The following is a 25,853-nucleotide window of genomic DNA, read 5'->3' on the forward strand; positions in this document are numbered from 1 at the left end:
TCGATGGTACTATCTGGTCTTTTTTTTTTTTTTTTTTTTTAATCTTTTTTGTCTGTCTCTCTAACTCAGATGTAAGCTCAATGAGGACAGGACTTTTGTCTGCTTTGCTCCCCAGCAGCTAGAGTAGCAGATACTCAGTAAATGCCTGTCGAGCACTTGTTTATTGACTGCGTGATCACGCCCAGTTGGCCGGTGCCCGCGGCTGCCCTGGGGCTTCCTGGGTGCTCAAACAACGTGGGAGACCTGGATTCTATCCCTGGGTTGGGAAGATCCCCTGGAGAAGGGCATGGCAACCCATTCCAGTATTCTTGCCTGGAGAATCCCATGGACAGAGGAACCTGGCGGGCTACAGCCCATGGCATCGCAGAGTCGGACACGACTGAGCGACTTGCGCTTTTCACGGCTGGCCTGGCTGCTCCTGCGTGGCCCCCGTGTGGTCCCCGTGGGGCCATCCCTGCCTCGCTGACCGTGCGTGTTTGTGCCCTAGATCACCCGAGCGGCCTGCAGAACCATTCTCGACTCCGGACACCGCCGCCTCCACTCTCGCACGCCCACACCCCCAACCAGCACCATGCGGCCTCCGTTAGCTCCCTGAACCGGGGCAACTTCACTCCGAGGAGCAACCCCAGCCCGGCGCCCACAGACCACTCGCTGTCTGGAGAGCCCCCCGCCAGCGGTGCACAGGAGCAGACCCACGCCCAGGACAACTGGCTGCTCAACAGTAACATCCCACTGGAGACCAGGTGCGGGGCGTGGGGCGAGCTGGGGCCCTGAGAACAGGAGACGGCTGGGCTGAGATCCCCGGGGCTCTGGGGCCCTGGCGGGGCCATGCTGCATACCCACCACCGGGCCTGTCCTGGGCAGCAGGGTCTCAGGGATCCGACTCTCTGGCTGCCAGAGAGAAGGGCCGTGGGATGGAGGGGAGAGAGCACTGGGGCTTGAGAATCAAGCAGCTCTGAGGTTCAGGGCTACCCTGCTGCTCACTGAAGGTGTGAGCTTGGTCAAGCGGCCTCCCCCTCTGCGCCTCCCTCTACTACACCACAGGGCTGCTGCTGGATGGAAAGCGCTGTTGTAAGAGTAGGTGAGAGCTGCTGTGTCTAAGCAGGCTGGCATGTGGCAGAGAGCAAGCTCCCAGGGTCTGATTTGGGCCCACACCTCCGCCATTCCCTTCCATAGTTGGTCCCCCTCTGCCTGGTGTGGCACCTGTGTGGTGCCATGGGGACCAGCTGGGGACCAGGCAGGAGCAGCCAGTGGGTAGGTGGCTGCTCAGTGACCATCTCCCCTCCCCTCCTCTCCTCCTCCCCTGTTGGCCTAGCCCCTCTATCCCCAAAGCCCTAACAAGCCCTAACATGGATGTATTCGAGTTTGTGTGATAAAATAGTAATCTTCACAACTTGATGAAGTAGGTATGATTATTGTGATCCCAGCTGACAGGTTTGGAAGCTAAACTCAGGATAAGTGACTAGTTCAGGTCCCATCACAGTCCACGCACAGCTGAGATTTGAACCCAGGTGCCCCGGCTCCTCGGTATGGAGCACCTGCTCCACCTCCACCCCTGCACCACCACCACCTGCTGCTGGGCTGGACCCTGCCTCTCCTTTCTCCCAGCCTCCTAGGATGCTCCTTTCAGCTCAAGGATCTCAGTCAGCCTCAGTTCCTAGCTGTCTTCCTTCCCTTTGCTACATCACTGTTTTTCCCAAGTGCAGATGATTCTTTTAAGATTATGAAAACCATACAAGCCTACTGGGCAAAGCACAGAAAGATATAAAGATGAAAATTAGACGCACCCATCAGCCTGCCATTCTGAGACACGCACTCTTGACCTTGGGGGACGTAGCCTTTCTCTACTTGCTCTGAACCAAGGACAAAGAGTCCCAGGCTGGACATTTGGAACCTCTTACTCTTCTGCCCTATTTCTCAAAGTAGTGGGAAACAGAGATTTTAGCCTCTCAAATTCCTGTTCCTTATCTGGGAAGAGGACAAAAGTCATGTCCCATTTAAAGAAGTGAAGTTAATCCACACATGGGAAGTGGACCCATCTGACTCTGCCTGGCACATGGCCGTGATACTCCCACATTGAACTCGTGGGTCCAGTGAGAGAGAACCAGCATCCTTTTGTGTCATTTTACCCCTCGTACAGTCATTTTTCCTTAAAGCACATTTCTCACAGGTATGGCGCAACCCCTTCCCCAGTCTCTTAATTAATATGTCTGCTGATAGCCTTTAAAATCATGTGTGACTTTTCCCTGCGTGCTTCATTTGCTCTCTTCATGGACAGAGTCAGATAATTGTGTGCCTTCCCAAGCAGAGTAGCTTAATTAGATCCCCAGGATTCCCCAAGTGCTTGTGGAATGACAGCACATGATCAAAGGTAGCCAGCAAGTAATCAATGGCTCTCGTTCTCTGAACGGAGTGTGGCAGCCACTCCCTCTGCTTAGATGTTTGTGCTTCTCACATGGCATTAGAGTAGGTGGCTCTCCAAGTTTCTCGAGGGATAGGAAGATAGAGGAGAGGACCAGCAGCAGGGTCGGTCTCCTGATGGCTCTTGGAGATGTGAGGGTGGTCCCAGCTTAACTCTCCTGCCTGGTCAGCCAGTGCCCATGTGCCCATCTGCCCTCTGTCCTCCTACTTCTACTGCTCGAACCACAGGAACTTTGCTTTCTCTCTTCTTAACTAATATTTTATAGAGCACTTAGGAAATAGAAATAAGCCAGAAAAGAAAGTTACCCATATCCACCACCAGACAGTAATCATTATTAACATGTTGGCATACACTTGTGTTTATGTAACATTTTCTTGCTTATCTAAATCCATATACATATATAACATAATCTTGTAAATTTAATATTCAGTGTATGTGTGTACAGATGAGTGTACACATATGTGTATTTATCAGTATTTCAGCAAAACCTTGGGCCTCACGTGCCCCTATGCCTTTGCACGTACTCTTTGCACAGCTCTCTGCCAGAGTCGCCCTCCTCCTTCCTTCTTGGTCTAGCAAAGTCCTACTTGTCCTTGAAGACCCAGATGAAATGCTGGAGGAAGGCTTCGTCTATGACCGCAGAGTTCTGTGCATCTAAAATCAGCCTGAAACTGGGAGAGGTGCTTAGTACAGTGGATAAGACAATCAGAATTCTGGCTCTTAATACCAGCTGGTCAACAGCACAAAACCAACCAATAGAGTTTATGAGGGAGCCATGTCAAGTCTGGAGATAATCACAGGTAACTGACCAACTTGGTGAGGTGGGAAGGATGCAAGCTTTATAGATCAGATGGATGTAGACCCCTACCTTGGCTTCAGCGCTTCCTGGCTGGGAAAATTTCTTAGCATCTTTGAACCTTGATGTCCCCATCTGTAAATTGGGATAAGAAGTCATATGTCTTAGCTTGGGAGCTAAAATATGAGCGCACAGCACAGTGCCTGGAATTAAAAGACGTGCCATAAAAGCTGTTTCCCTTTTTCTCCCATGTGTATCTGCTCCCCATATCAACCCTGTGAAGAAAAAGTCATCCAAAAATGTGTATTAAGGTGCTGCTCACCAGAGGAGTTGAGAGAGGAAGCTGTGGGTTCTCTCTCTTCTTTACTTTGAAGAAGTGAGTTTGACCCTGACATTTTGAGGGCACAAGTGATGGTCCACTCACTGTAGTGAGTTGTTCAAAGCACAGGTTTAAAGGTCAGATGCATCCTACGATCAGACCCCCACCCCAGTGCTCACTAGCTGTGGACCTAGACCTTACAATCTTCGTCTCTAAAGGGGAGAAAGTGTTAGGGAATTCCTGTTCTGACGATCTATTGCTGCGTAACCTACTACCCCAACACTTAGCGGTTTAAAGACCACCAGTTGATTGTACTTCACAGCGTGAGTTGAGAGTTTAGGAAGAGCTCGGGTGGGCTGGCCCTCTGTTCCACATGGGGTAGTCGGGAGGCAGCTGTGGTGTCTGGCTGTTGGCTGAGCTGGTCTGAAGGATCCAAGATGGCCTTACTTTACTCACGTGCCTCACACCCTGCGGGAGACCGCTGGGAAGCTGGGCTTAGGTTGGGGGCGCCCTCTCCTTCTCGTATGGTCTCAGGCTGTCTCCACATGGCAGCTCAAGGCTCCACTGTGCTGAGACAAGAAGCCGTTGATCCTCCTAATATTAGACTTGGCCTGGAACTGGCATGGTGTCACTTCTGTCATATTCTGTTGGTCAGAGCAGTCACGGGCCAGCCAGCTTCAAGGGAGAGACAATAGACCCCATATCTCAGAGCGAGAAGAGCTGAGAATTTTCATCCTCCTTGAATCTACCGTACTGCCTCATCAGGGTATTGGAGCAGCTACAAAAATAATGTCTGCATAGGTCTTGGCACACGTGCATGCTCAAGGGCTTATCATGTAGTTATTTGTTGTCCACTAAATATTCAGCAATGCCTACTGGGTGCCAGAGAACAGACGCTAGCAGGAGGCTAGAGATCAGCACTGGAAATGTGTTTTAACTGCCTTGCTTCAGGATCCCCCAGCACACAACACAGCCTTGCCACCTGATGAGGGCCCAATAAATATTAACATGCAGGCGAGATGGTGTGAATGAATGATGGAGCAAATGAATGGACATGTACACTCACCTGAGGCCTGAGCGGGGCACAGGGGAGATGTTTCAGGGGCCCTGGTGCTGGGGGACTGCCTGGTTGAAGAGCAGGAGTCCCCGGGGAGAGGCAGGGAGGAGAGGCGGGCCTGGGGAGACGCAGACTGAGCTCAGCCCAGGGAGCCCCAGAGAGCAGGGCCTGTTTGAGATGCCCTGAACAGCTTCCCCAAGCCCCCCAGCAGTTGGGCCTCCCTCCCGATGCCACAGGCCCCTCCGTTGGTTGAGAGTCAAAAATAAATAGCTGAGCAAATACCCTAACAGCTAGTAGAATGACCAGGAGGGGTTTCTCTTGCATGCCAGCAGGAGAGGAGAGGCTAGTGGAAGGACAAAGAAGAGGAAGGACTTGATTAACCTGTTCCTTTCCCTGCCCCGCCCCACTATGCCACTGGCACTCCCCCAGGGTGACCGAGGCCCCCAGGGAGAAAGGAGATGGGATCTAGCTGTGCTCCCCGGAGCTGGGCTACGATGTTGCTTTAAGCCCTGCAGGTGCGTCTGTGGTCCATTCTGGTGGGAACCACATGTTGAGAGTCCCCTAAAACCCAATCCCCTTCTTTCACAGTCTGCGACATAGACGTGTGATTGAGTTCACAGGGCCTGCCTGATGAATAACCCGACGGGCTCCTGTCGGATGAAGGGGAAGCCAGAGCAGAAGGCAGCCAGACCTCAGCTCTAGCTCATCTGATCACAGGCCTGGTCTGGGAGCCTGGGGCCCACTCCACGGCCACACTCCATTGGGGGAACAGCCATGCCCACCCCCAGGGATGGGAGGCCTTCCCCTGGTCTCCAGCCCAGCCCTGACGCGCTTCCCAGAAGGGCACACGGTGTCTCCTGGTGCCCCAGGCCAGCTTCTGAGCATTGCTGGGAGCCGACAGAACCCCACGGACTCTGTCATTTAGTGATTCAGTCACAAACATATACAGCCACTCCCATGCAGGAAGCACAAGGTCTCGTGAGGGAGGCAGACCCATAAATGAAGAAAAGTAGGCAGGGCTGTCTGCATAATGCTCTGACCTGGGAAGCAGAGAGGACGGTGTGACTACCCCCTCCCCTGCTTAGAAGCACCAAATAATAACCATAACAAACACTCAGAGAGTCCATACTGAGTGTGCTAATGAGCTTCCAACCAGGGAAGCTCATTAGAGGCTCAGTGCCAAGGGTTTTATTGAGGGCTGGTCACATGGACACCTTGCCTCCTGCCTGGCATGTATCCAAAATCCAGACTCCCAGAAGGAAGGCAGGTGTGTTCAGCATAAACCCTGGTGTTTGTGCAAATAGTTGAGGCTCAGTGAGTCAGTCCCTCTAATCAGTTGATGGTGGGAACCCGCCTGAACCCTGAGTTCCCAGACACCAGACAAGCAGACACACCAACCTTATAAGCATGCCTTTAAAAGGATGGCTGTCGGTACTGCTCTCAGTTCTTCCGCACCCCTCTGCTATCCTAGCTCTTCGGCACTTAGCTCTTATTATCCTCCTCACTGGAGAAGTGAAGAATCCGAAGAACAGAAAACTTAAGAAACTTATCTAAGGAGCCACAGCCAGTGAAGGGCAGGGCCACAATCCATACCTGGGCCAGCCTACTCGGAGTTTCCGCCCCTAACCACCGTCCAGTGCTTCCTTTCTGATTATTAAAGGTAGCGTCCTGGGGCATGTATGCGTGGAATTTCAGGGGAGAAAGGAATTCTGAGATGACAGTTGTGCAAAGTCCAGGAGAGAACTTGGATTTTGGGGGAGAGGGCTGAGAGTTGGCTGAAGTGGGAGCTGCAGGGCTTCCCTGCGGAGACAACAGTAAATAGGGATCAGTGACCCTTGAGTTCCATGAACAGGAGGGCGCACTTTACCCTGTGGGCCCAGGGGCTGGAGTGGCAGACGTGAGGGTGAGGAGCTGTCACCATCTTTCAAATCGAGAGGGACATCATGGGAATGGCATGGAAGAGCTGGCTCACTTTTCTTTGTTCATCCTTCCGCTCAAATGCCAGCTCCGTAACTAAATTTAAGTGGTTTTGGCTGAGTCTCTTATACCCCAAGCACCCTGTGGGAGGGTCTCAGCTGCAGGGTGTGGGGTGTGATCCCTGCCTGTCCTGCTTTATCGGCAGCTGTCCCAGGGCCCTGTGGGTGGAAACCTGGTCCAGGACAGTGGGCTTGTGGTGAGAAGACGGGCTGTGGAATGGGATGGTCCCAGAAGAACCACTGGCCACTGCAGCTCCCCAGCCACTTCCTCTCCCAAAGCCCTGTCATCTGCGTTTGGGAGGCAAGCTCATCCGGCCCTGGGTCAAAGAGATGGAACCCCGCTTCAGGCAGCTCAGGAACTGATCCAGGGCCTCCCCTCAGGCTTCGAAGGGAGCCAGTCCCCTCCTGCCTCTAAGAGGAGCTCTAAGTACAGTCTAGCATTACCCTGCAGTGCCCTCTCCAAGCCCTTGGCTGCTCTTTCCTGATAGGCAGCTTGATTAAGTTGGAGAGATCTGGGTTTGAATCCCATCCCTAGCTTTTTATTGCTGTGTGATCTCGGGCAGTCTCTTAACGTCTCTGGGTCTCAGCTTCCATGTCTGTAAAATGAGTTAACAACACCCAGCAATGTGAGGGTCAGATGAATCTGACGGCCATACTTGAGCTCCCAGCAGCAGTGAGCTGGAGACCCTGCAGGACTGTGACCCAGGGAGGGCTCAGCAGCTCAGGGTCCCCATCAGGAAGCCCTCATCACATTTATGTTTCAGAAGAACCAGAAACCCAGATGCTGGGGGCAGAGGTAGACACAAAATGTACTGAGGACCCTTGAACTGGGTGTTGGGACACCGGAGTTTTCATTCCAGCTCTGCCACTGACTTGCTATGTGGGTGGGAGTGGGGCATGTGTCTCTCTGGGCCTCGGTTTTCTCAGAGTCAGATGAGACCTAATAAACTGACCCAGAACTTAGCTTTGAAAGTACGGAATAAGGCTTCTTATTTTAAGGCAAAGGCTTCCCAGGTGAAACAGTGGTAAAGAAACCGCCTACCAGTGCAGATGATGCAAGAGATGTGGGTTCGATCCCTGGGTCAGGAAGATCCTCTGGAGGAGGGCATGGCAACCCACTCCAGTAGTCTTGCCTGGAGAATCCCATGGATAGAGGAACCTGGCAGACTACGGTCCACGGGGTCACAAAGAGTCGGACATGACTGAGCACACACACAGCACAGTTCAAGGCAAAAGTAGCATCGGAATGGGCAGCATTTCAGCAAGTACTATGTGCCCCCAAGTTCCTGAGTGATCTAAATGATTGACACCTGAGTTAGTGTGGATGTGGAGGCGCTCTCAGGAAATGACAGGCACTCTGTCACTCTAGAAACCCTTTTCTGTTGTGTTGCCTTTTCCCTTGTTTGAATGGCTCTGTGCTTTCAGGAGATAGTTGCCCATTCTCTCTCTCTCTTTAAAAGTTTCCTTTAAAATAACAAAATTAAAATCGCTCTTATTCCAGACACTGGAAAATCCGCACTGTTAATATTTTGATCTTTATCCTTTGTCCCTTTTCCCTGAATATATTTACTTGCTACTGATGCATCTTAAAGATTAGATTTGACTGTCTGAGAACACAGTCCTCACCTAGTGATACAGGCCAGACCCCCATGTGTCCTGGTGAGCGTGCCACGTGGCCACTCTCAGGCCCCAAGAAGGCAGCAAGAGCTCAGCTCTGGGGTCCCTGGACAGGGGAGTGAGGGCCTGCCCAGGCTGGGCAGTATAGACTATGAAAAGACTGCAGATGTCCTCCTGAAATGCAGGGAATAGAGGAAATAATAATAAAGCCCCCCCTGTGCTACCCTCAATTAAATACCAACTACATGCTCATGATATGCCAGGCACACTCTCCTTGGTGTACCCCGTCACCCGCAGTAGTCAGCAAATATTTATTTGAGTTCCTTCTACCGTCTGTCAGGCACTTGCAGGCCAGGGGCTGAGAGAGGCAGACCTTCCTGACCCCAGGGCCTGTGTGCTTCTCGCTGGGTCAGGGGACCTCCCGTCAGAAGGCCTCCCTGCCTGGGGGCAGAAATGGGGCCACTCCGAGGGACTTCCGCTCCCCTGCGGGAACTCTGGGCTCTGTGGGATGCCCCAGGGGTGGCTTCCAGATCCGGCTGCCACCCAGACTGCTAGGTACCCACCAGCATGGTGGTACTCAGAGGCCCGGCTGCAAAACAGTGCTGTCTGTGCCCCCACAGTCCCTGGGAAGGCCAGGGGAATGGTGCCCTGAGACAGTACTTACAGCCCCTCCTTTTGCAAGTATGTGGGGCTGGGCAGGTTATGGGCAGAGAGGGCCTGAGCGGGCCTGAGCTCCTATGGCAGACAAACTCAGGCTTCAGTCTGGCTCTGCCATTTGCTTACTATATGAGAGAACCTTGGGACTTCTCCAGGCCATGCCATGCATGCCAGCCTACAAAACAAGGATGCAGTGGAGACTTTGCAGGGTTGTTGAGAAAGAAAGATTTACACTGGATAATAGTTGCACAGCTCTAGACAGTGAGAAGTATACAGTGGATCTAGGGTGTGTGCTCACTAAGTCCCTCAGTCATGTCTGACTCTGCAACCCTGTGGACTGTAGCCCGCCAGGCTCCTCCGTCCATGGGATTCTCCAGCCAAGAATACTGGAATGGGTTGCCGTGCCCTCCTCCAGGGGATCTTGCCAACCAAGGATCGAACCTATGTCTCTTACATCTCCTGCATTGGCAGGCAGATTCTTTACCACTAGCACCACCTGGGAAGCCGAGATGTAGGTTAGGTAGCCACTGTTATAGCTAGCCTTGGTATTTCTGTAACCTTTGCCTAAACTCTGAAAATACTTCCAACATTCCTCTGTTGCTCCTATAGCAAGCTGTGAGTTTAGTATTATTAGCCCCATTTTACAGATACAGTAGTGTAAGATTAGAAGAGGTTAAAGTGTCTACACAGAGTCACACAGCAGGAATGCGGCAGAAAGGGGGCTTGAATGTAGTTTTCCAGTTCTCAAGATCTGGTCAAAGTCAGAAGGATAGTATGTGGCAGGGCTGGCCCCAAAAGGTGACTTTATGCAGTCAGTCCTTCCCTGAGGCACAGATAGCAGCGGGTATCCACCATGGGCGTGTTCAAAACAATTCAAGTGAGGTGGCAGCAACCCTGACACATTAGGAAACAAGACGCCATGCACTTGCGTGTGAGTGGCGTCACTTAGCAGGCACAGTTGAGGCCAAAGTGGCGAGTGTGTTGACTTTCATTCTGGGTCCCAGAAGGCCTCAGTGCCCTCAGTGCACGTGGGAGACGAAAGAGCCCCCCGTCTCTGTGGAGCTCCGTCCCTGCCAATCAGTCATCACCTCCCTGCCAAAGGACCCTGACCCTCCAGTATCACCTGCAACCTGGGGGGCTCATGAGAAATGCAGATCCCCAGACCCCCCAACACCCAGTGACCCCAGATCTCTGGAGCTGAGCCTCAGCAAAGCATAGCTCTCCCGAGGATTCCTATGCTTACAAGTTTGAGAACCACTGCTTTAAAAGCAAAGGGCCCAAAATGCTTGTCTGTCTTTTTCCTTTGGACGAGCAAAGTGAGTATCTCTGGCTGTTAAAGCAGATGTAGGCAGGATCAAGTAGAGGAGAAAGCCAGGCTCTGGAACCAGATAAACCTGGGCTCACATCCCTGCTTTGAACCTTGCTAGCTGGTAGCCTCAGCTTAGTCCTGGGACCTCCCCGTGTCTCCATTCCCTGCTCTGTACAAAGGGGACGACACTGCCTTCCTTGTACCGTGTCTCTTTGAAGACCTGAGATAAATGGATATCACGTGCCTAGCTCAGCACATGAGCCATAATCAGTCTTCACCAGTCAGAGATGCGATGTGATGCACACAGCTGGCAGACCTACAGGTTTGTATGGAGGGTGCTCCCTCCAGATGCTCTGGGCCAGGCAGACCCTGGGCACCGGGGGCTTGCCCACAGCCCCCTTGCCTGGAAACTGCCCCCTGCTGGTCTCACGCATAGCCGCAGCAGTCAGCCGCTCTCCGTGTTTCTCTACTCTCCCCTTCATCAACGCATGACTCATGGCTTCATTCATGTCTCCATGTGTGTGTAGAAACCTAGGCAAGCAGCCATTCCTAGGGACATTGCAGGACAGCCTGATTGAGATGGACATTCTCAGCGCCTCCCGCCATGATGGGGCTTACAATGACGGGTAGGTGACGTCCCCATGCTCCTCCCCTCTGTGTGTGCTCTCCCTGCGGCCCCCGCTCCTGCATGCTGACCCTGAGACCTTTCCCTGGGACCTCCTTGGGGAAGTGATGAGGCCATGTTGCATGCCCATCCCCAAGCCTGTGTTCAACTTGCAAGAGTTTATCCTTGGAGTACCTTATCCCACAGCATATTAACAGCAGTCTTGTTAATATGGCGCTCCCGGCATCTCATTGGCTGCCTCTGACATCCGGAAGCCATCTCATGCAGCCACCTCTATGCAGCACAGGCCCTGTGTTGTATGTATGCTGGCCCTGGTGCTATATTCTGCGGCCCGAGGCCTCTTGCAGCAGGGTACAGGAGCCCTCTCAGTCTTACCTTCTGCCCTAAGACTCCGGGGGCATGCAGGGCAACCAGTGCACCCCGTTTCCCAGGCCTCCCATTGCCATGGTTAAAGACAGGCTGTGGAGGATTTCCTGGCCCCTAATTCGGCCACAACAATGTGCTTTGACCTTGCCATGCTGCCCTCAAGGCTATGGCCAGGCTGCAGGACACAGTTGCCCATCTGTCCTCTGCCACAGCTGTTACCAGGGGCCTGGAAGGCAGCAGGCTGGCTTCTGAGCAGAGTTCTTTGAAGGCATCTGCTGCCATTCACTGTGTAACAGCCACTAAGGGACTCTTGACCTTGGCAGGGTTTAGTAGTGGTTTCTTGGTTCCCACCCCTACCAAAGTGAATGTGAAACTGAGAGTCACTCAGTCCTGTCTGGCTCTTTGCAACCCCGTGGAATATATAGCCCATGGAATTCTCCAGGCCAGAACACTGGAGTGCATAGCGTTTCCCTTCTGCAAAGGATCTTCCCAAACCAAGGATTGAAGACCCAGGTCTCCCGCATTGCAGGCGGATTCTTTACCAGCTGAGCCACAAGGGAAGCCCAAGAATACTGGAGTGGGTAGCCTACCCCTTCTCCAGAGGCTCTTCCAGACCCAGGAATCCAACGGGGGTCTCCTGCAGTGCAAGCAGATTCTTTACCAATTGAGCTATCAGGGAAGCCCAACTCCCTCTAAAAAAAAAAAAAGAAAAAGTTGGTGTTCCATTCCTCCACCATGGTACAAAAGCGAAGGATGCATTGGAGGGAGAGGAAAAACCTGCGGTTTCATAATCTCCGGGGGAGGGGGAATGGTGATGGTGGCCAGAATAGGATTTTCGGCGTTTTCCAAGTTACTGCAACAATTTTAGGAGACATCCAGTTCCTTCTCCAAGAAAACAGCATCCCAGCCCCACCGTGGCTTCCCAGGAAAAGGATCTCAGCACCCAGCCTTCTGTCCAGCTGGGGTGGGTTCCCCATGGGCAGGGCTGTCCCACCCGTGTTTCCGTGGAAACGTGTTTCCGTGTGCCCTGTTCTGTCCGGCACATGATTTTCCTTTCTCTCTGTCCCTCGTCTCCTCCTTGGTGGCTCTTTCTCTCTCCCTGTCTCTCTAGGCTCTTCTGCATGCTTCCTCTACCGCTGCCTCCACCCTCAGGCCAGTGTGGGCTCCCGGGGCGCCGGCTAACCCTGCCGCCCCCGGCTTCTCTCCGTCCACAGGCACTTCCTCTTCAAGCCGGGAGGCACCTCCCCGCTCTTCTGCAGCGCGGCGCCGGGCTACCCTCTGACGTCCAGCACGGTGTACTCGCCGCCGCCCCGGCCCCTGCCTCGCACCGCCTTCTCCCGCCCGGCCTTCAACCTCAAGAAGCCTTCCAAGTACTGTGACTGGAAGTGCGCGGCCCTGAGCGCCATTGCCATCTCGGCCACGCTGGTCATCCTGCTGGCGTACTTTGTGGGTAAGTACCCCCGCCCCGCCCCAGCGTCCCTGGGGGCCCCTTCGGCCCAGAGGGCAGTGGCCGAGACACCTGTGGGCGGTCAGAGCTCGAGGGGTGAACCGTGCGGGCTGAGCGCCCTGGGCCGGCCGGTAACAATGCCCCCTGCACCCCAAGACTGTCAAGGGGGGCTCTGGGACCGTCCCCTCCTCCTGCATGTGCACCAGGAAGGCGGCGTGCGTGTACATCCTGGATGTACATCCTGGGTGTACATCCTGTCGGCCCCCTCGTGTGATGGAAGCCTGGCGTCGTCTGTGACATGACTGTCACGGGGGGTAGTGACTAGAAACGAAGTGGCAGGCTGGGAGGCTCGACAGCAGGCTGGCCTCCCCTGCGGGTGCCAGGCCGCTGCCGCGAGGAGCAAGGAGGAGACCGCGGGCCCTGGGGCTGGAGGGAAGCTGCCACAGAGGGGGCTGTGCTGACCTCAAGCCAGGAAGGCGGGTCTGAAGGTGAGGGTCTGGCCGGGCCTTCTAGGGGAGCCAAGGTCCAGTGGGAGACCGCGGTTGGGAGGGGCCCCCGTGAGCAGTTGGCGCTGGCTGAGGGGGCACATAGGCCGGGGGGCGGCACAGACCGGCCTGCCTCGCTGACCCCAGGGCTCCCACCGTGTAACACACCCCTCTAGGCCGAGCGCCGTGCCTGCGACAGCCCCACTGTGCGCTCTTCTGACGTGTTTGCAGCGCAGTCGGGTGTCCTGCTTCCGACCCCTGCCTTTGGCCTTTGGTCTGCTCCCAGAAAGGATGTTACTCCGGAGAGAGGCGTAGAGTCCGGTGCCTCTCTGTAAATCAGCTTGTTAGTAACAGCATCCACCAGGGTTGGCTTAACCCTCTGTCCTTCCCAACCTTGAGATTCTATCATTCTAAGATGTATAGTAGGTTAGGCCAGCTTGAGAAGGCCTGGAATCCACGCTCAGGCATTCTGAGATCCTTCTGTTAGCAAAGGAAACCTTGCTGTGTAAACCCAATAAATAGAAATGAAACTCACTGGCAGAAGCCAGAGGAAGACAGAGTGCTGCCCGCTGTGGAAAAGGACTCTGTGACAAGCAAAGTCACCATGGGTGGGAGAGGACTGTCTCGAGAGGTAGTAAGCACTGTCATAAGGAGTGATGAGCACGGCTCCCACTGGTTTGGGAGGAAGAGACTCAAGCCTAAATGGGGGTCTGGGCGATGTAAGCTGTAAAGTCACTTCACTCTCAAGATCTTTAAGTAGAAACAAGTAATCAGGAAGATGGTAACCCTCCAAGCAAAGACTCCTTAAGCACCTGGAGCTGCAGTAAGCCTTATCTGGCATGCCGGGTCTCTCCTCCGCTTGTGAAGATTGGGTTGGAGAACCTCATGGCACCGAGATCAGGTTGGCTTATGTGTTTATCTGCTCTTCTGTCTGATTGATTAGCTCTGGCCGCCTTGAAAAGCTGTGCTGAGAAGCCTCCCAAGGCTTCGTTCAGACTCCATGGAAGAGTCTGTGACTGATGGCTGATGTCTGTTGTGGTCACAGGAAAAGAGAATATTGATGACAAGCCGAGTATTTGCCACCCCTGCTCTGGGTCGTGGGGTAAAAAGGAACAGCCAAACTGGGAGCAGTCAGCCCCCAGCCAGGCTCTGCAAGAGCTTCAGGATTGACATAGATCGGGTAACCGGGGAGGGTTGTGGGGTTTCAAGCACGGCCACCTGGCGCAGCAGTTTCTCCGTGGCATCACCAGTACTGTAACCCCACCGACCACTAGCACAGCCCTTGCTTTTTACTGACATTATTATATTTCACAGATGAGTTGACTTTTTTTTTTTTTGGCTAATCCCAAACTCCTAATTTACCCCCCTCCCCACCTTTCTCCCTTGAGAACCATAAATTTTTTTTTAATTTATTTATTTTTAATTGAAGGATAATTGCTTTACAATATTGTGTCAGTTTCCGTCATACATCAACATGCATCAGCCATAAGTATATATGTGTCCCCTCCATCTTGAACGTCCCTCCCACCTCCCACCCCATCCCACCCCTGTAGGTTGTCACAGAGCCTCAGTTTGAGTTCCCTGAGTCATACAGCAAGTCCCCACCGGCTGTCTCTTTTACATATGGCAGCGTACACGTTTCCATGCTACTCTTCCCATCCGTCCCACCCTTTTCTCTCTGCGTGCCCACAAATCTGTTCTCTCTGTCCACATCTCCAGTACCGCCCTGCAAACAGGTTATAGATGAGAAGACTTTTGAACAAGCGGTGTCATTGTTCATCAAGAGACAGCAACTTGTTTTGTGTTAAAGTTGTAAGGTTTGTACTATATACTGTGTAACTTAGTTCAGAAAGTCTAAGTCTTTATTTGATTAAATAACCTTTCTTTCTGCCATCCATCCCATGGGCTTCTTCCTCTCCCATTTAGTAAGACTATATCATCAACTATCTAAAAGTAGGGGCTACTGTGGGAGCTGGTGAGTTTCCTGTCTAGGAAGAGTACAAATAGTGCTTCATGACCACGTAAGCAAGACAAAGATTCATTCATTGAATAGGGCTTGTCACTGGAGGACCTTTCATTTTCCTTCCCACATTGATAATGTCAAACTCCAAAAACAGTCACAACCTGGAACCTGACGTTTTATTTGGTGAGAATTTTTAGGACGCCACGCCTAGGAGACAGACTCTGAATAACCCTGACATAATTGCTCCGAGGAGGTAGGCTGCAGGGTGGGAGTCAGGTTGTACAGAAGTTTGCAGCAAGGGACAGGTAGTCTGAATATCAAAAGATTGTTTTTAATTAAGGAAAACCAGGTATCTCAAGGAATTTGGCACTTTCCTATGTATGGGAGGATGAAAGAGGCTGGGCTCACTGGAATCATTCCTCTCATATGTATCTCAGCTATCTGAGGTAGGCATTCTGCTCCTTGCTTTTTCGCATCCTTAGTTCCTTGTTCACCGTAGGGAGTAGCAGCAGCTCCTGGATCATAAGCACTGTTCTCCCTTTTGGGTGCCCTCAGGGCTCAGAAATTCACGCTTGGGGGCCTGAAATTGCTGATGGCTGCGACATCTTTGTTTACTGATACGGCAGGAAATACTCCATTTCACAGTAGTCTTAGAATCTACAATTTTGTGAATATTCTTTTTCATTCAGCAAACCAAACAAGGTGCCTTCTTTGAGTCAGGCACTGTGCTGCGCTAGGGCCAACAGCATGTCCCCTTCTCTTGAGGTGCTGCCAGCTTAGAGGCAGCAGTTTATCCAACGTGACCCCGTAGTATATTACCTGTGACATGGGGAGCAGCTGCGGGAATACCCAGCCCCCTCCAGGAGGGACCCGAGGAGACTTTCTGGCAAAGGTGCTGTTTTAGCTGAGTCTTCAGGTCACAGCCAGAAGTAGACATGAAGGAAAGGAATTTTGCACCAAGGGATGTTTCCAAGTCTTGAAAGGAGGTGATCTGGTGGCAAAGACATTTTCTGTTTGAAGACTTTGAGGGGCATGGGGGCCACGATTAGAGCTAATGTGGGGGAGAGTGGTCAGATTCTGAAGATCACTGTGGAAGCCAAGTTCAAGACCTTACTGGATGGGCAACAGGGAATCCCTGAAGGCCTTGAAGCAGTGGCAGGACACGTTTGTCTTAGAAAGTTCAGAGTGGAGGGAGGAAGAATGGGCCCTACTGCCTAAACAAGTCAGGAGAAGATGAGGGCTTCAACTCAGAGGGTGACAGTGTTGCGGGGGAGGCGGGTGGTTGAGGTCAATTTGGGAGAATTTGGGTCTCAAGTCAGGAGAGGTCAGTCCACTGAGAAGGTGTTCCTGCCAAGAATAAATACATCCTTCTGCCAAAGCCTGAGGTATATAGACAACTTAAAATGGGAGTTTAGGATCCGTATCCAAGGGTCCAATCAGAGAGGCAAGCCTGAGGGCTTCCCTCTGTTAACCTGGAGATTCCGCAAGGAGGCTTGGGGGCAGAGCTCGCAGCAGCCTGAGAGTCTGGATTCCACTCCCAGCTCAGCCACCGAGCAGCTGTTGCTCCCTGGGCAACTTACTTCTCCCCCTGAGTCCTGATTTCTCCCTCATAGTCCACTACCTCGGGAGGATGCTTCTAGGTTGGAGGAGGAGTAAGCTAAGGCCGTGAGTGCATTGCGGGTGCCGGCTGGGTCCCACGAGTCCTCTGGGGCTGGGTTGGCAGCCTTGTGCTTGCTCTCCAGATGCTTGGCCTTCCAAGGGCCAAGGGTGAGCTCTCGTTGGCTTGGCCATCATCTCAGGCTGTGATGACTACTTTGTAAGGATCTATCAATTATTCAAAATCAAATTAATTGTCTCTGCCGCGCACAAATATCCTTCACAAAGACTTTTGCCAGCAGACCAGCTGATCTCATCAACAGGCAAGAAGCGCAGATCTTTAATTAGATTTTGATGAAAAATTGTGTTTAATTTCAAGTGTAATCAATTATTAATTACTGTAATGAGCGAGTCTGACTGGGTTTACTAATTAACTCATTTAAAAATTATGAATAACCTTTTCATTTGTAATTATTTTTTACATCCTATCAAGTTCCAGAGAAGAATTGCATCACCTCACCAGCAGAGAGGGAGTTGAAAACAGAGGGCAGGAAAGAGATGTTCTTTCTCCGGGGTCTGTGCAGGGCTGCCACATCCGGAAGGGGCTCAAGATCCACTTGACTTTCAGTTTCTTTGTTGGAAAGTGTATTGCGAACGAAGCAACTGGTGACCTTTCATTTGTAGACACATTGGCCGCTGTTTCATAGGGAGATGGAGAAGCTGGAGTCGGCACTGATTACCCATAAAGGCTGCAGGACCCAGGGCCTCGCCCTCGGTCTGTCTTCTCATCCCCTGGGATGTTACTGTCTGTTCTGCCCTGGGCTGGGAACCTAGGGAGGACCCTCACTGAGCCTGGGGGATCTCTTACGGATCATGCAAAGATGTGTGATTTTTGCCTCCAAAGGACGCCCTTTACAGAGAGGCCACCACTGGGGTGGGTGTCTTGCCTTAGTCATCCACTCTCTCTATGAAGGTTTTCAGGTTGGTTTAGTCTCCATTTGAATACCCTACCTTTTCTTTCCCAAAAAAAAGAAATCTGTTCGCAGAACGTAATGGGGAAAGGAGGATGTGAGGGGAAGGTTCGTTGTAAGTCGGACCGTGAAACTTGTGCCGTCGTGGCGATAATGCTTTATTTGATAGCATTTAATCATTTTAAAAACATTTTCACCCCAAGAAGCAGTGTGGTTTAGAGTAGTGGAAATAACAGGTCACTTTTTGTGATTACTGATCAGGGCAGTTCGCTTCCATCATACCCTGTCCACTCGGCCCTGACTCTTTGAAGCGCTTTGCTTGTGTTTTCTCATTGAAATCTCCCAGTGGCCTGTGGGTTATTATCCCCAAATTACAGATAAGGACATGGAAACCCTGTGAACTTAAGTAACTCATCCACTGTTACAGTCAATGGCTAGACTGTGCACTCAGCCTCTTGAGCTGACGCTTTTAATCTGGTTTTTTTCCCTCTCTTTGGAGCTCACAGTCTTAAGCTTTATGCTGTAACTTTCCCATCTTAGTAGTGTAGTGTTAGTCACTCAGTCGTGTCCGACTCTTTGCAGCGCCATGGACAGAGTTCAGCAGGCTCCTCTGTCCATGGGATTCTCCAGGAAGAGTACTGCAGTGGGTTGCCATGCCCTTCTCCAGGGGATCTTCCGATCCAAAGATCAAACCCGGGTCTCCTGCAATGCAGGTGGATTCTTTACCATCAGAGCCACCAGAGAAGCCCGTCTTAGTATATGGTATTCTAAAGTTTTGCTATGTATCTAGCATTGGTCCAAGCCATTACTAAACAGTTACCATCTCTCTGAACACTCACAACAGTTCTGTGTCTTCTGGAAGAGGAAACTAAAGCTCAGAGAAGTTAATGCTTTGCCAGGGTCGCACAACTGGTAAATGACACAGGGTTTCAAAGGCCATATTCTCAGCCACTACCCTGTAGCTCAGATAATGGAGGATTAGAAAACCCCATTCAGATCCTAACTCCATACCTTGCTGGCTGTGTAAACTTGAACAAGTGGCTCAACCTCACTGAACTTCAGTTTCCACATTCCCTATGGCTGATGTGGCTGGAATGATTAGGCCCTTTTTACAGGAGAGGAGACCAAGGGTAGCATTGCGGTTGAGAGCCTGAGTTCTAAAATAAGGCTGTGTTGTGCTGTGCTGCACTTAGTCACTCAGCTGTGTCCAACTCTTCGCGATCCCATGCACTGTAGCCCGCCGAGCTCCTCTGTCCATGGGGATTCTCCAGGCAAGAATACTGGAGTGGGTTGCCATGCCCTCCTCCATGAAATAAGGTTGCCTGCTTTCAAGTCCCAGTTCAGCTGCCTAATGTGCTTTGAGACCTCAGGCAAGTTAATTTAACCTCTATTAGCCTCAGTTTTGGAGAAGGCAATGGCAACCCACTACAGTACACTTGCCTGGAAAATCCCATGGATGAAGGAGCCTGGTAGGCTGCAGTCCATGGGGTCACTAAGAGTCGGACACGACTGAGCAACTTCACTTTCACTTTTCACTTTCCTGCATTGGAGAAGGAAATGGCAACCCACTCCAGTGTTCTTGCCTGGAGAATCCCAGGGATGGGGGAGTCTGGTGGGCTGCCATCTCTGGGGTCGCACCAAGTCGGACCAACTGAAGTGACTTGCCAGCAGCAGCAGCATCCTCAGTTTACCCATCTATAAGATGGGAATAATCATAGTGGCCACTTCACGGAGTTTTGTGATGTTCCAGTAAGATAATTTGCATAAAGCTGCTATCCCACTGCCTGGCACAGAGTGGGCTCTCAAGAAATGTTAGATACTGTTATGATTATTAATAGGCTCATTAGTACTGTTAGCATCCCATGGAAAAGAGTAAGTCTTGAGAGAGAACTTGGGCCAGCATCATCTCATGGCAGTGCCTGAAGGCTCCCCAGCCTGTGTTAGTCACAAGGGCAGCTGACAGAACAACCAAGGAGACCTGTCAGAAAGCATTTGTAGGGATGTCTCTCTGTTCCAGGGAAGCAGCCACAAGAATCATTACCCCAAAGCACCTTGTGTCATTTCTTTAACTAGGACAAAAGTTGATTTTTGCTTCCCTGCTAGTCACCTCTATCCAGATAAAACCAACAGCTCCCCTCAAGTTCTGAATCTTGCATAAAAAGCAGACACTGAGGACTGCAAAAGAGCATGGAGTCATATTTGAGGTCTCTTCAAGCACCTGTCTAGCCAGATCAGCCTTTAAATCAGGAGATTTTTTAAAAGGCTTGTTAATAATACAAAAACCAGGAAGAGCGTTACATTTAAATGGAGACCCAGAGATTACCCTGGGATGCTGGTTTATTTTGTTGTCAGGTCCAGGTCCCTCCAGAGGGTGGGGCCTCATTTGGGTGATTTCTGTAAAGAGAGCAGGTGTTCTGATCTGACTTCCCAGGTGGCTTAGCGGTAGAGAACCTGCCTGCCAATGCAAGAGATGTGGATTCAGTCCCTGGGTCGGAAAGATTCCCTGGAGGAGGGAATGGCAACCCATTCCAGTATTCTTGCCTGGGAAATCCCATGGACAGAGGAGCCTGGCAAGCATGAGATCCATGAGCTCTCAAAGAGTTACATACAACTGAGTAACTAAACAACAGCGTTCTGATTGGGAGAGAATATGGGGTTCAGTGGAAATAGCTCTGCCACTCTCCAACTGTGTGACTCTTCTGGACTTTGGTTTCCTCATCTACCATTGGGAAGAACAGTAGTACTTCCCTCTGGAGGCTGTTAAGCAGGTTAAATGAGGCATGTGACAAAGGATGAGTCTCTTGCTGGTGGCCTCTGGAGACAGCTGCTACCTGTCCTTGGACCTCAGTTATCTCAGCCAAGGATGGGGTGGGAGTAACTGATCCTCTTAGATCCTTTCCAGTCTGCAAATTGGTGCTCATAGGAAGTTGAGCCAAAGCACCGAGGATGCAGTCCCAAGTGTGGGCTGCAGCAGCTTCTGGGTAACTGCAGAACATTCCAACATGCTCCAAAACCATGAGGGACTCTGTTAAAATTAGGTTGCATTTTTCACCTCCACCAGCAGCTGACTGAATTGGGAAAAAAAAATTCAGAATCCTTGTTCAAAGTGGTGATAGTTTAATTCATAAGTGAGAATGTTGTAGAGCTTAATTGCGGCTTTTCAAAAGGCAGCTTCTAGAGAGCATTGCTGGTTGGGATATTATTGCAGCTCGTGGTCTGCAAGAGCTTGAGTCATCCAGCTCTTCAGGTTACCTTGCCAGTTTTGACAGGGATGGACTTGGGCACTCAGTGTGACTTGCACAGACTGGGGCAGCCTCCCTCATGCAGGCATGGACCAGGCACAGCTATGCACGTGACTTCCTCACGGCAGCAATCCAAGGAGGAGTCTCAGATTTCCCTTCCTGTTTGGTAGTGTGGTCTCCCATCCTAATGTCTTATTCTCTGCTTCAGCTGTTGTTCAGTCACTCAGTCGTGTCCGACTCTTTGTGACCCCATGGACTGCAGCGCTCCGGGCTTCCCTGTCCTTCACTGTCTCCCAGAGTTTGCTCAAACTCACGTTCATTGAGTTGATGATGCCATCCAACCGTCTCATCCTGTGTTGCCCCCTTCTTCTCCTGCCCTCAGTCTTTCCCCAAATCAGGGGCTTTTCCAGTGAGTCAGCTCTTTGCATCAGGTGGCCAAAGTATTAGAGCTTCAACATCAGGCTTTCCAATGAATCTTCAGTGTTGATTTCCTTTAGGACTGACTGGTTTGAGCTCCTTGGTGTCCATGGGACTCTCAAGAGTCTTCTCCAACACCACAGTTTGAAAGCATCAGTTCCTCAGTGCTAAGCTTTCTTTATCGTCCAACTCTCACGTCTATACATGACTACTAGAAAAACCATAGATTTGACTATAAGGACCTTTGTTGGCAAAGTGATGTCTCTGCTTTTTAATACACTATCTAGGCTGTCTCGGCTGCAGACTCTGTCCCAACACAGTGCTTGGCACAGAGTAGCTGTACTCAGTGAGCTATGACTGAACCAAAGACTTGCAAGACGGTAAAATCTGCCAAGGTGTTTCTAGGCAGAATAGTGTGGGCATAAGCATGGTGGCAGAAATGTGCATTTTATGTCCTAGGCCTCGAGTACAGGTGAATTGGATGTGAAATGAATAGAGGAAGCATTAGAGACAGAAGCCAGGGTGATTGAAGCCCCTGCTGCCCCACAATTATGCCCACTTGGTTCCGCTCCTGCCATATCAGGATCTCAGATGCCATTGGCTTCCTAAGCACAGGCCTGCTGCACTCTGGGCCTGGGTATTATTAGTGAGCAATAAGGCTCATTTTCTTCCCTTTCTCTTCGACTTCGTATCAGGCCTTTTGGATAGAAGCCATAGATTTAGCTTTATAGCCCAAAGAATGGGAAACAGAGATGATTGAACTTGATCTTTTAGGAGGAGGAAAAAGTGATAAAGATACAGAAACCTGTAAAGATACAGGATCCTGTATTAAAGGCGTTCTCTCCAAGATTGATGCCTTCATGCTGCTCTGTGGGAATTACTAATAGCAAGATATATATAGATTGTTCTCTTTGTAACAGACCCCAGACATATTTCCTTCAGCCCCCCTCAAAAGGAGGACTTGAAGAGGCCAGCATGGCTCCCCGCAGTCGTGTGCAAGGCCGGCTCGCAGGGGAGAGGGCAGGCTTGCTCCGTGGGACTGACGAGGGCAGAACAGGGACTAAGGGTGGGAATGGTGGGGAAGGCTGCCTCTGGCTCGATGAGAAAGGACTCCTCTCAGGGACAGCAGCCTGTGAGGGGGGCTGCCTGTGTCTGCAGCCAGAGGGGAGACTCAAGTATCGCAGCTCCGCAGATCAGTGGCTGCCGTCCGCATCGTCCTTCTGCCGTGACTTCCGATGCCACCCACACTAGGACCTGATCTCCTTCAGGTGCGTTTCTGCACCTGTAAAATCAGAATAAACAGCCGGGACTAGCTGAAGTGAGTAAGTCATTCACCGTGCTTCAGCTCAGCCTGAAAGAAAATTGTCCGTCTTGCAGAGCTCCCTCCTTCCCCATTCTCGCTTATCCTCCCGTTGGCAGGACCCCACCAGGAGCCAGAGCTCAAGGGAACCCACTCGTCCCGACCATGTGGCTCGGTCCTCAGGGCACAGAGCAGGGGGGAGAAGGAGAGGGTGGGTCTGGAGGGCGAACGGCTGGCACCAGTCTCCCCACTCTCCAGAGTTCTTGCCCTAGCACCGGTCAGGGCTCTAGACCAGGACTGAGACCCACACGCCACTCAGGTGTGGCTCCCTTACCTGTACATCCGCTCAGCCACCAGGCCCCGACTGCCTGTTTTTAAGATCAGATTTAGTGAGATACAATTTACATGTAGAAAATTAATGCTTTTTAGGCATCCCATGCTATGAATTCTGGCAGTGTTGTGTGACCATTGCTAACGCAACACACAGAATATTTCCATCACCCCAAAGGTTCCCTTTGTCAAGTCGGTCCTCTCCATCCTCAGACTCGGGCAACCACACACCTAAGACCCCATCTCCATAGTTTTAGGTACCGTCTTTGAGACGTGTAGCAAAGAAGTGATGTATTTACTGGATTCAAAGATCGGGTGTTACCTGCCATAAACTTCAAACTGTAAGGCTTCTAAGTGTTGTTGAGAAAAGTTTAAGATATAATTTTAGAATTCAAGATATGAAGGCAAAGAGCTGGAACGTTTTAGGTTTCTCTGTGTGTCATACTTGACCTCCTTAGAGGACTGCAGCCAAGACCACTGTGTCGTCAGCATGAATCCGCAAGCGTAGGCCCTCCTCCCTTTTTCATGGACCATCTTTTCAGGAACATATTTCTGAGTGTTAACACAAAAATCTCGTTCTAGTCAAGTTTGATGCCCCTGTAATATTTGTGCCATTATTATATCATTGCTTTCCTCTATTTCCAACTGTTTGCTGTTATAAACAGCACTTCAGTGACCGGAAATAAAGAAAACCTGCTTTTTTCCCTCTCTCACTGACTTTGGGGGGTGTTTCCCTGAGCAGGATTTCTGGGTCACAAGGTACAGACAGTTCAAAGCCCTCGTGACTCAACTGCTAAGGGCTCCTCAGAAGGATGGGGCTGAATCCCCGGGTCTCCAGCTAAGTACCCGGTTTTCCTGCCCGTTTGTGGCTTTGTGTCTCCTCTTGGGTCAACTGGTCCAACAAGTGGAGGTCAGGGAGGTTACAAGTGGCCGTGAGACCCAGAGAGGTAAAGGAGCTTCATTTGTGGAGGGAACCACCCGCCTTCTGCCAGTCAGTCCCTTCCAAAAGCTTAGCTCACGTGTCCCTTTCGTAGCGAAGCTCCTCTGATGACCTCACACTAGGCCAGGAACCCAGTCATACGCGCTCACACTGCCAGGAGCCTCACCGTCATCGCAGCTGGGGCCTGGGTCTTAGCCCGGCTCAGCTCTGTCTCCACTAGAATGTAAGACTTGCACTGTGGACTGTAAGCTCCGTGGGGGCGGGAGTGATTTCTGTCTTGTCCAGCGCTGTGGCCACAGCTTCTTGTACCAGCGTGTGGCAGGATGTAGCCTGTGTTCAGCAAAAGTGTGTTAAAGGAGAGAGAGGAGGCAAGGATGTTGGAACCAGAACCCAACGGATATCGCAAGGCGTGGAATGGAGGGAGAGAAAATGGTAAGCATAGAAGCTTAGGCTCTTACAGAGAACAGAGACCTAAAGTCTAGAGGCAGGGAGACTGTAGGAGAGTGAAAAGTGGTTCCTGGAAACGAAGGGAAGGGAGGCCAGCCAGGGGTGGCGTGAGGCACAGGCCTGGCGATGGGTCCTCGCCTGTTCCTCCCAGCTGCAAGACTGAAGTGCGAAGCTCGCTCTCTCTGAGCCTCGGTTTCCCCCTCCGGTGAAAGCAGATAATAGGCTATTGCAAGGAGGCTGTGACAACAGGGCGCCTGCTTCTTTCTAACAAGAGCTACTAATGAATGAAGTCTGTCTTCCCCTCCCGCCAGCAAACAAGGTATGTTGAATGTGAGGGCCAAACAGTCCTCAGTTTGGAAATGTCTCAAAAAAGAAAGGACCTGAGTTTATTAGGATATTCATGTTTTGTAACAACAGCAGCTACAGAGACTGACAGAGACAGCACATTCTTCCCAGGACTTGGGGGCGGGGTGCGGGGCTTGCCCTATGAGTAGTTCCAAGGCCCCTGAAGAGGCAGCATAGCTCATAGTCGGTCAGGGACCAAGCTGTGTGTCCAGAATCCTCCTTCCCCAGCTGCACCCTGGGCGTGTGGAAGAATTGATTTTTCCAGATTTTTAGCATCCTTGGGAAGAAACTGTCCCCAAGTCCTTGTTTCTATTCTGAACTAATTACTGTGAAATAATCTAATTGCATTTAGATGCAGAGAGAAAGTGAGAATAGTCTCCCTGATGGCTGTTTTTCTACTATTGCAAGCACCTATTTACAGAGAAGAGGTGGTCACTCAGGGCTGACTTAGAGCCATAGGCTGGGGACAGAGATGAGGAGACCCAGCCAAGCAGCTCTTCATTGCAAGGGTGGGAAGGGGGGAGGGAAGCAGAGAAAGAGAGGAGCGGGAAAGGGAAGAGGAGGTGAGTTGGCTGTAAAAAGCACAGTGCGTCCTTCCTTCTAGCAATAAAACAATGAAACCACAGCTAAACGGCTTCATCCTTCTAAAGACAGCAATGTAGTCTAAGAGCAAAAGCCACAGACTTTACCTTCTAGTCCTGCTCACACAGGTTTCTTCATCCCTCCACATCTTGGTTTTCTCATGGATAGTTTTGTCCATTAATATCCAAGAGGTGTCTTGAGCATTAAGAGGCAGAGCATCTACAGAGGTTCCAGCCAGGCGGGTGGTCCCTGGTAGGCGCTGAGGATATGTGGGTTTCACTCTTCCAGGCAGCCAGATCACCCAGAGATTTGAGCCCCTTTCATATTCAGCAGCCAGGGCCATCTGCACACGCAGGGACTTTAGGTAATCTGGGATGTAGTAGATAGAGGGAGCTTCCGAAGACTGAGGTTCAAGACGGCGAGGAGCATTCACTGAGCCTGTCCGCAGGGCTCTGTCCTGGGCCACGGGGACCGACAAAGCCAGATAAGCTAGCATCACTACCTTGAGTCTTCTGTGGTTTCATGGAAAGCCAGATGCGTAAGGAGCTGAAGGCAATCGTAGACAGATGATAAAAGCATGTTACTGGGGTTTGAACCTTATCCCTGTGGGAGTCCAAAGGAGAGAGCAATTCATTGCAGCCAGG

At 51.3% G+C, this 25,853-nt stretch overlaps 1 protein-coding gene across 4 annotated transcripts in view; it reads left to right on the plus strand.

The window, feature by feature from the left end:
• Positions 1–25,853, plus strand: part of TENM4 (teneurin transmembrane protein 4) — an 844,684-nt gene that overhangs the window by 587,541 nt on the left and 231,290 nt on the right. For all 4 annotated transcript variants that reach the window (XM_069564905.1, XM_069564907.1, XM_069564908.1 and 1 more), the window contains 3 exons: positions 488–743; positions 10,681–10,779; positions 12,359–12,594. In XM_069564905.1, coding sequence (XP_069421006.1) covers positions 488–743; positions 10,681–10,779; positions 12,359–12,594 — 591 coding nt within the window. The remainder of the gene's footprint in view (positions 1–487; positions 744–10,680; positions 10,780–12,358; positions 12,595–25,853) is intronic.

Source organism: Ovis canadensis, chromosome 21, assembly GCF_042477335.2.
Source record: "Ovis canadensis isolate MfBH-ARS-UI-01 breed Bighorn chromosome 21, ARS-UI_OviCan_v2, whole genome shotgun sequence".
Lineage (NCBI taxonomy): Eukaryota > Metazoa > Chordata > Mammalia > Artiodactyla > Bovidae > Ovis > Ovis canadensis.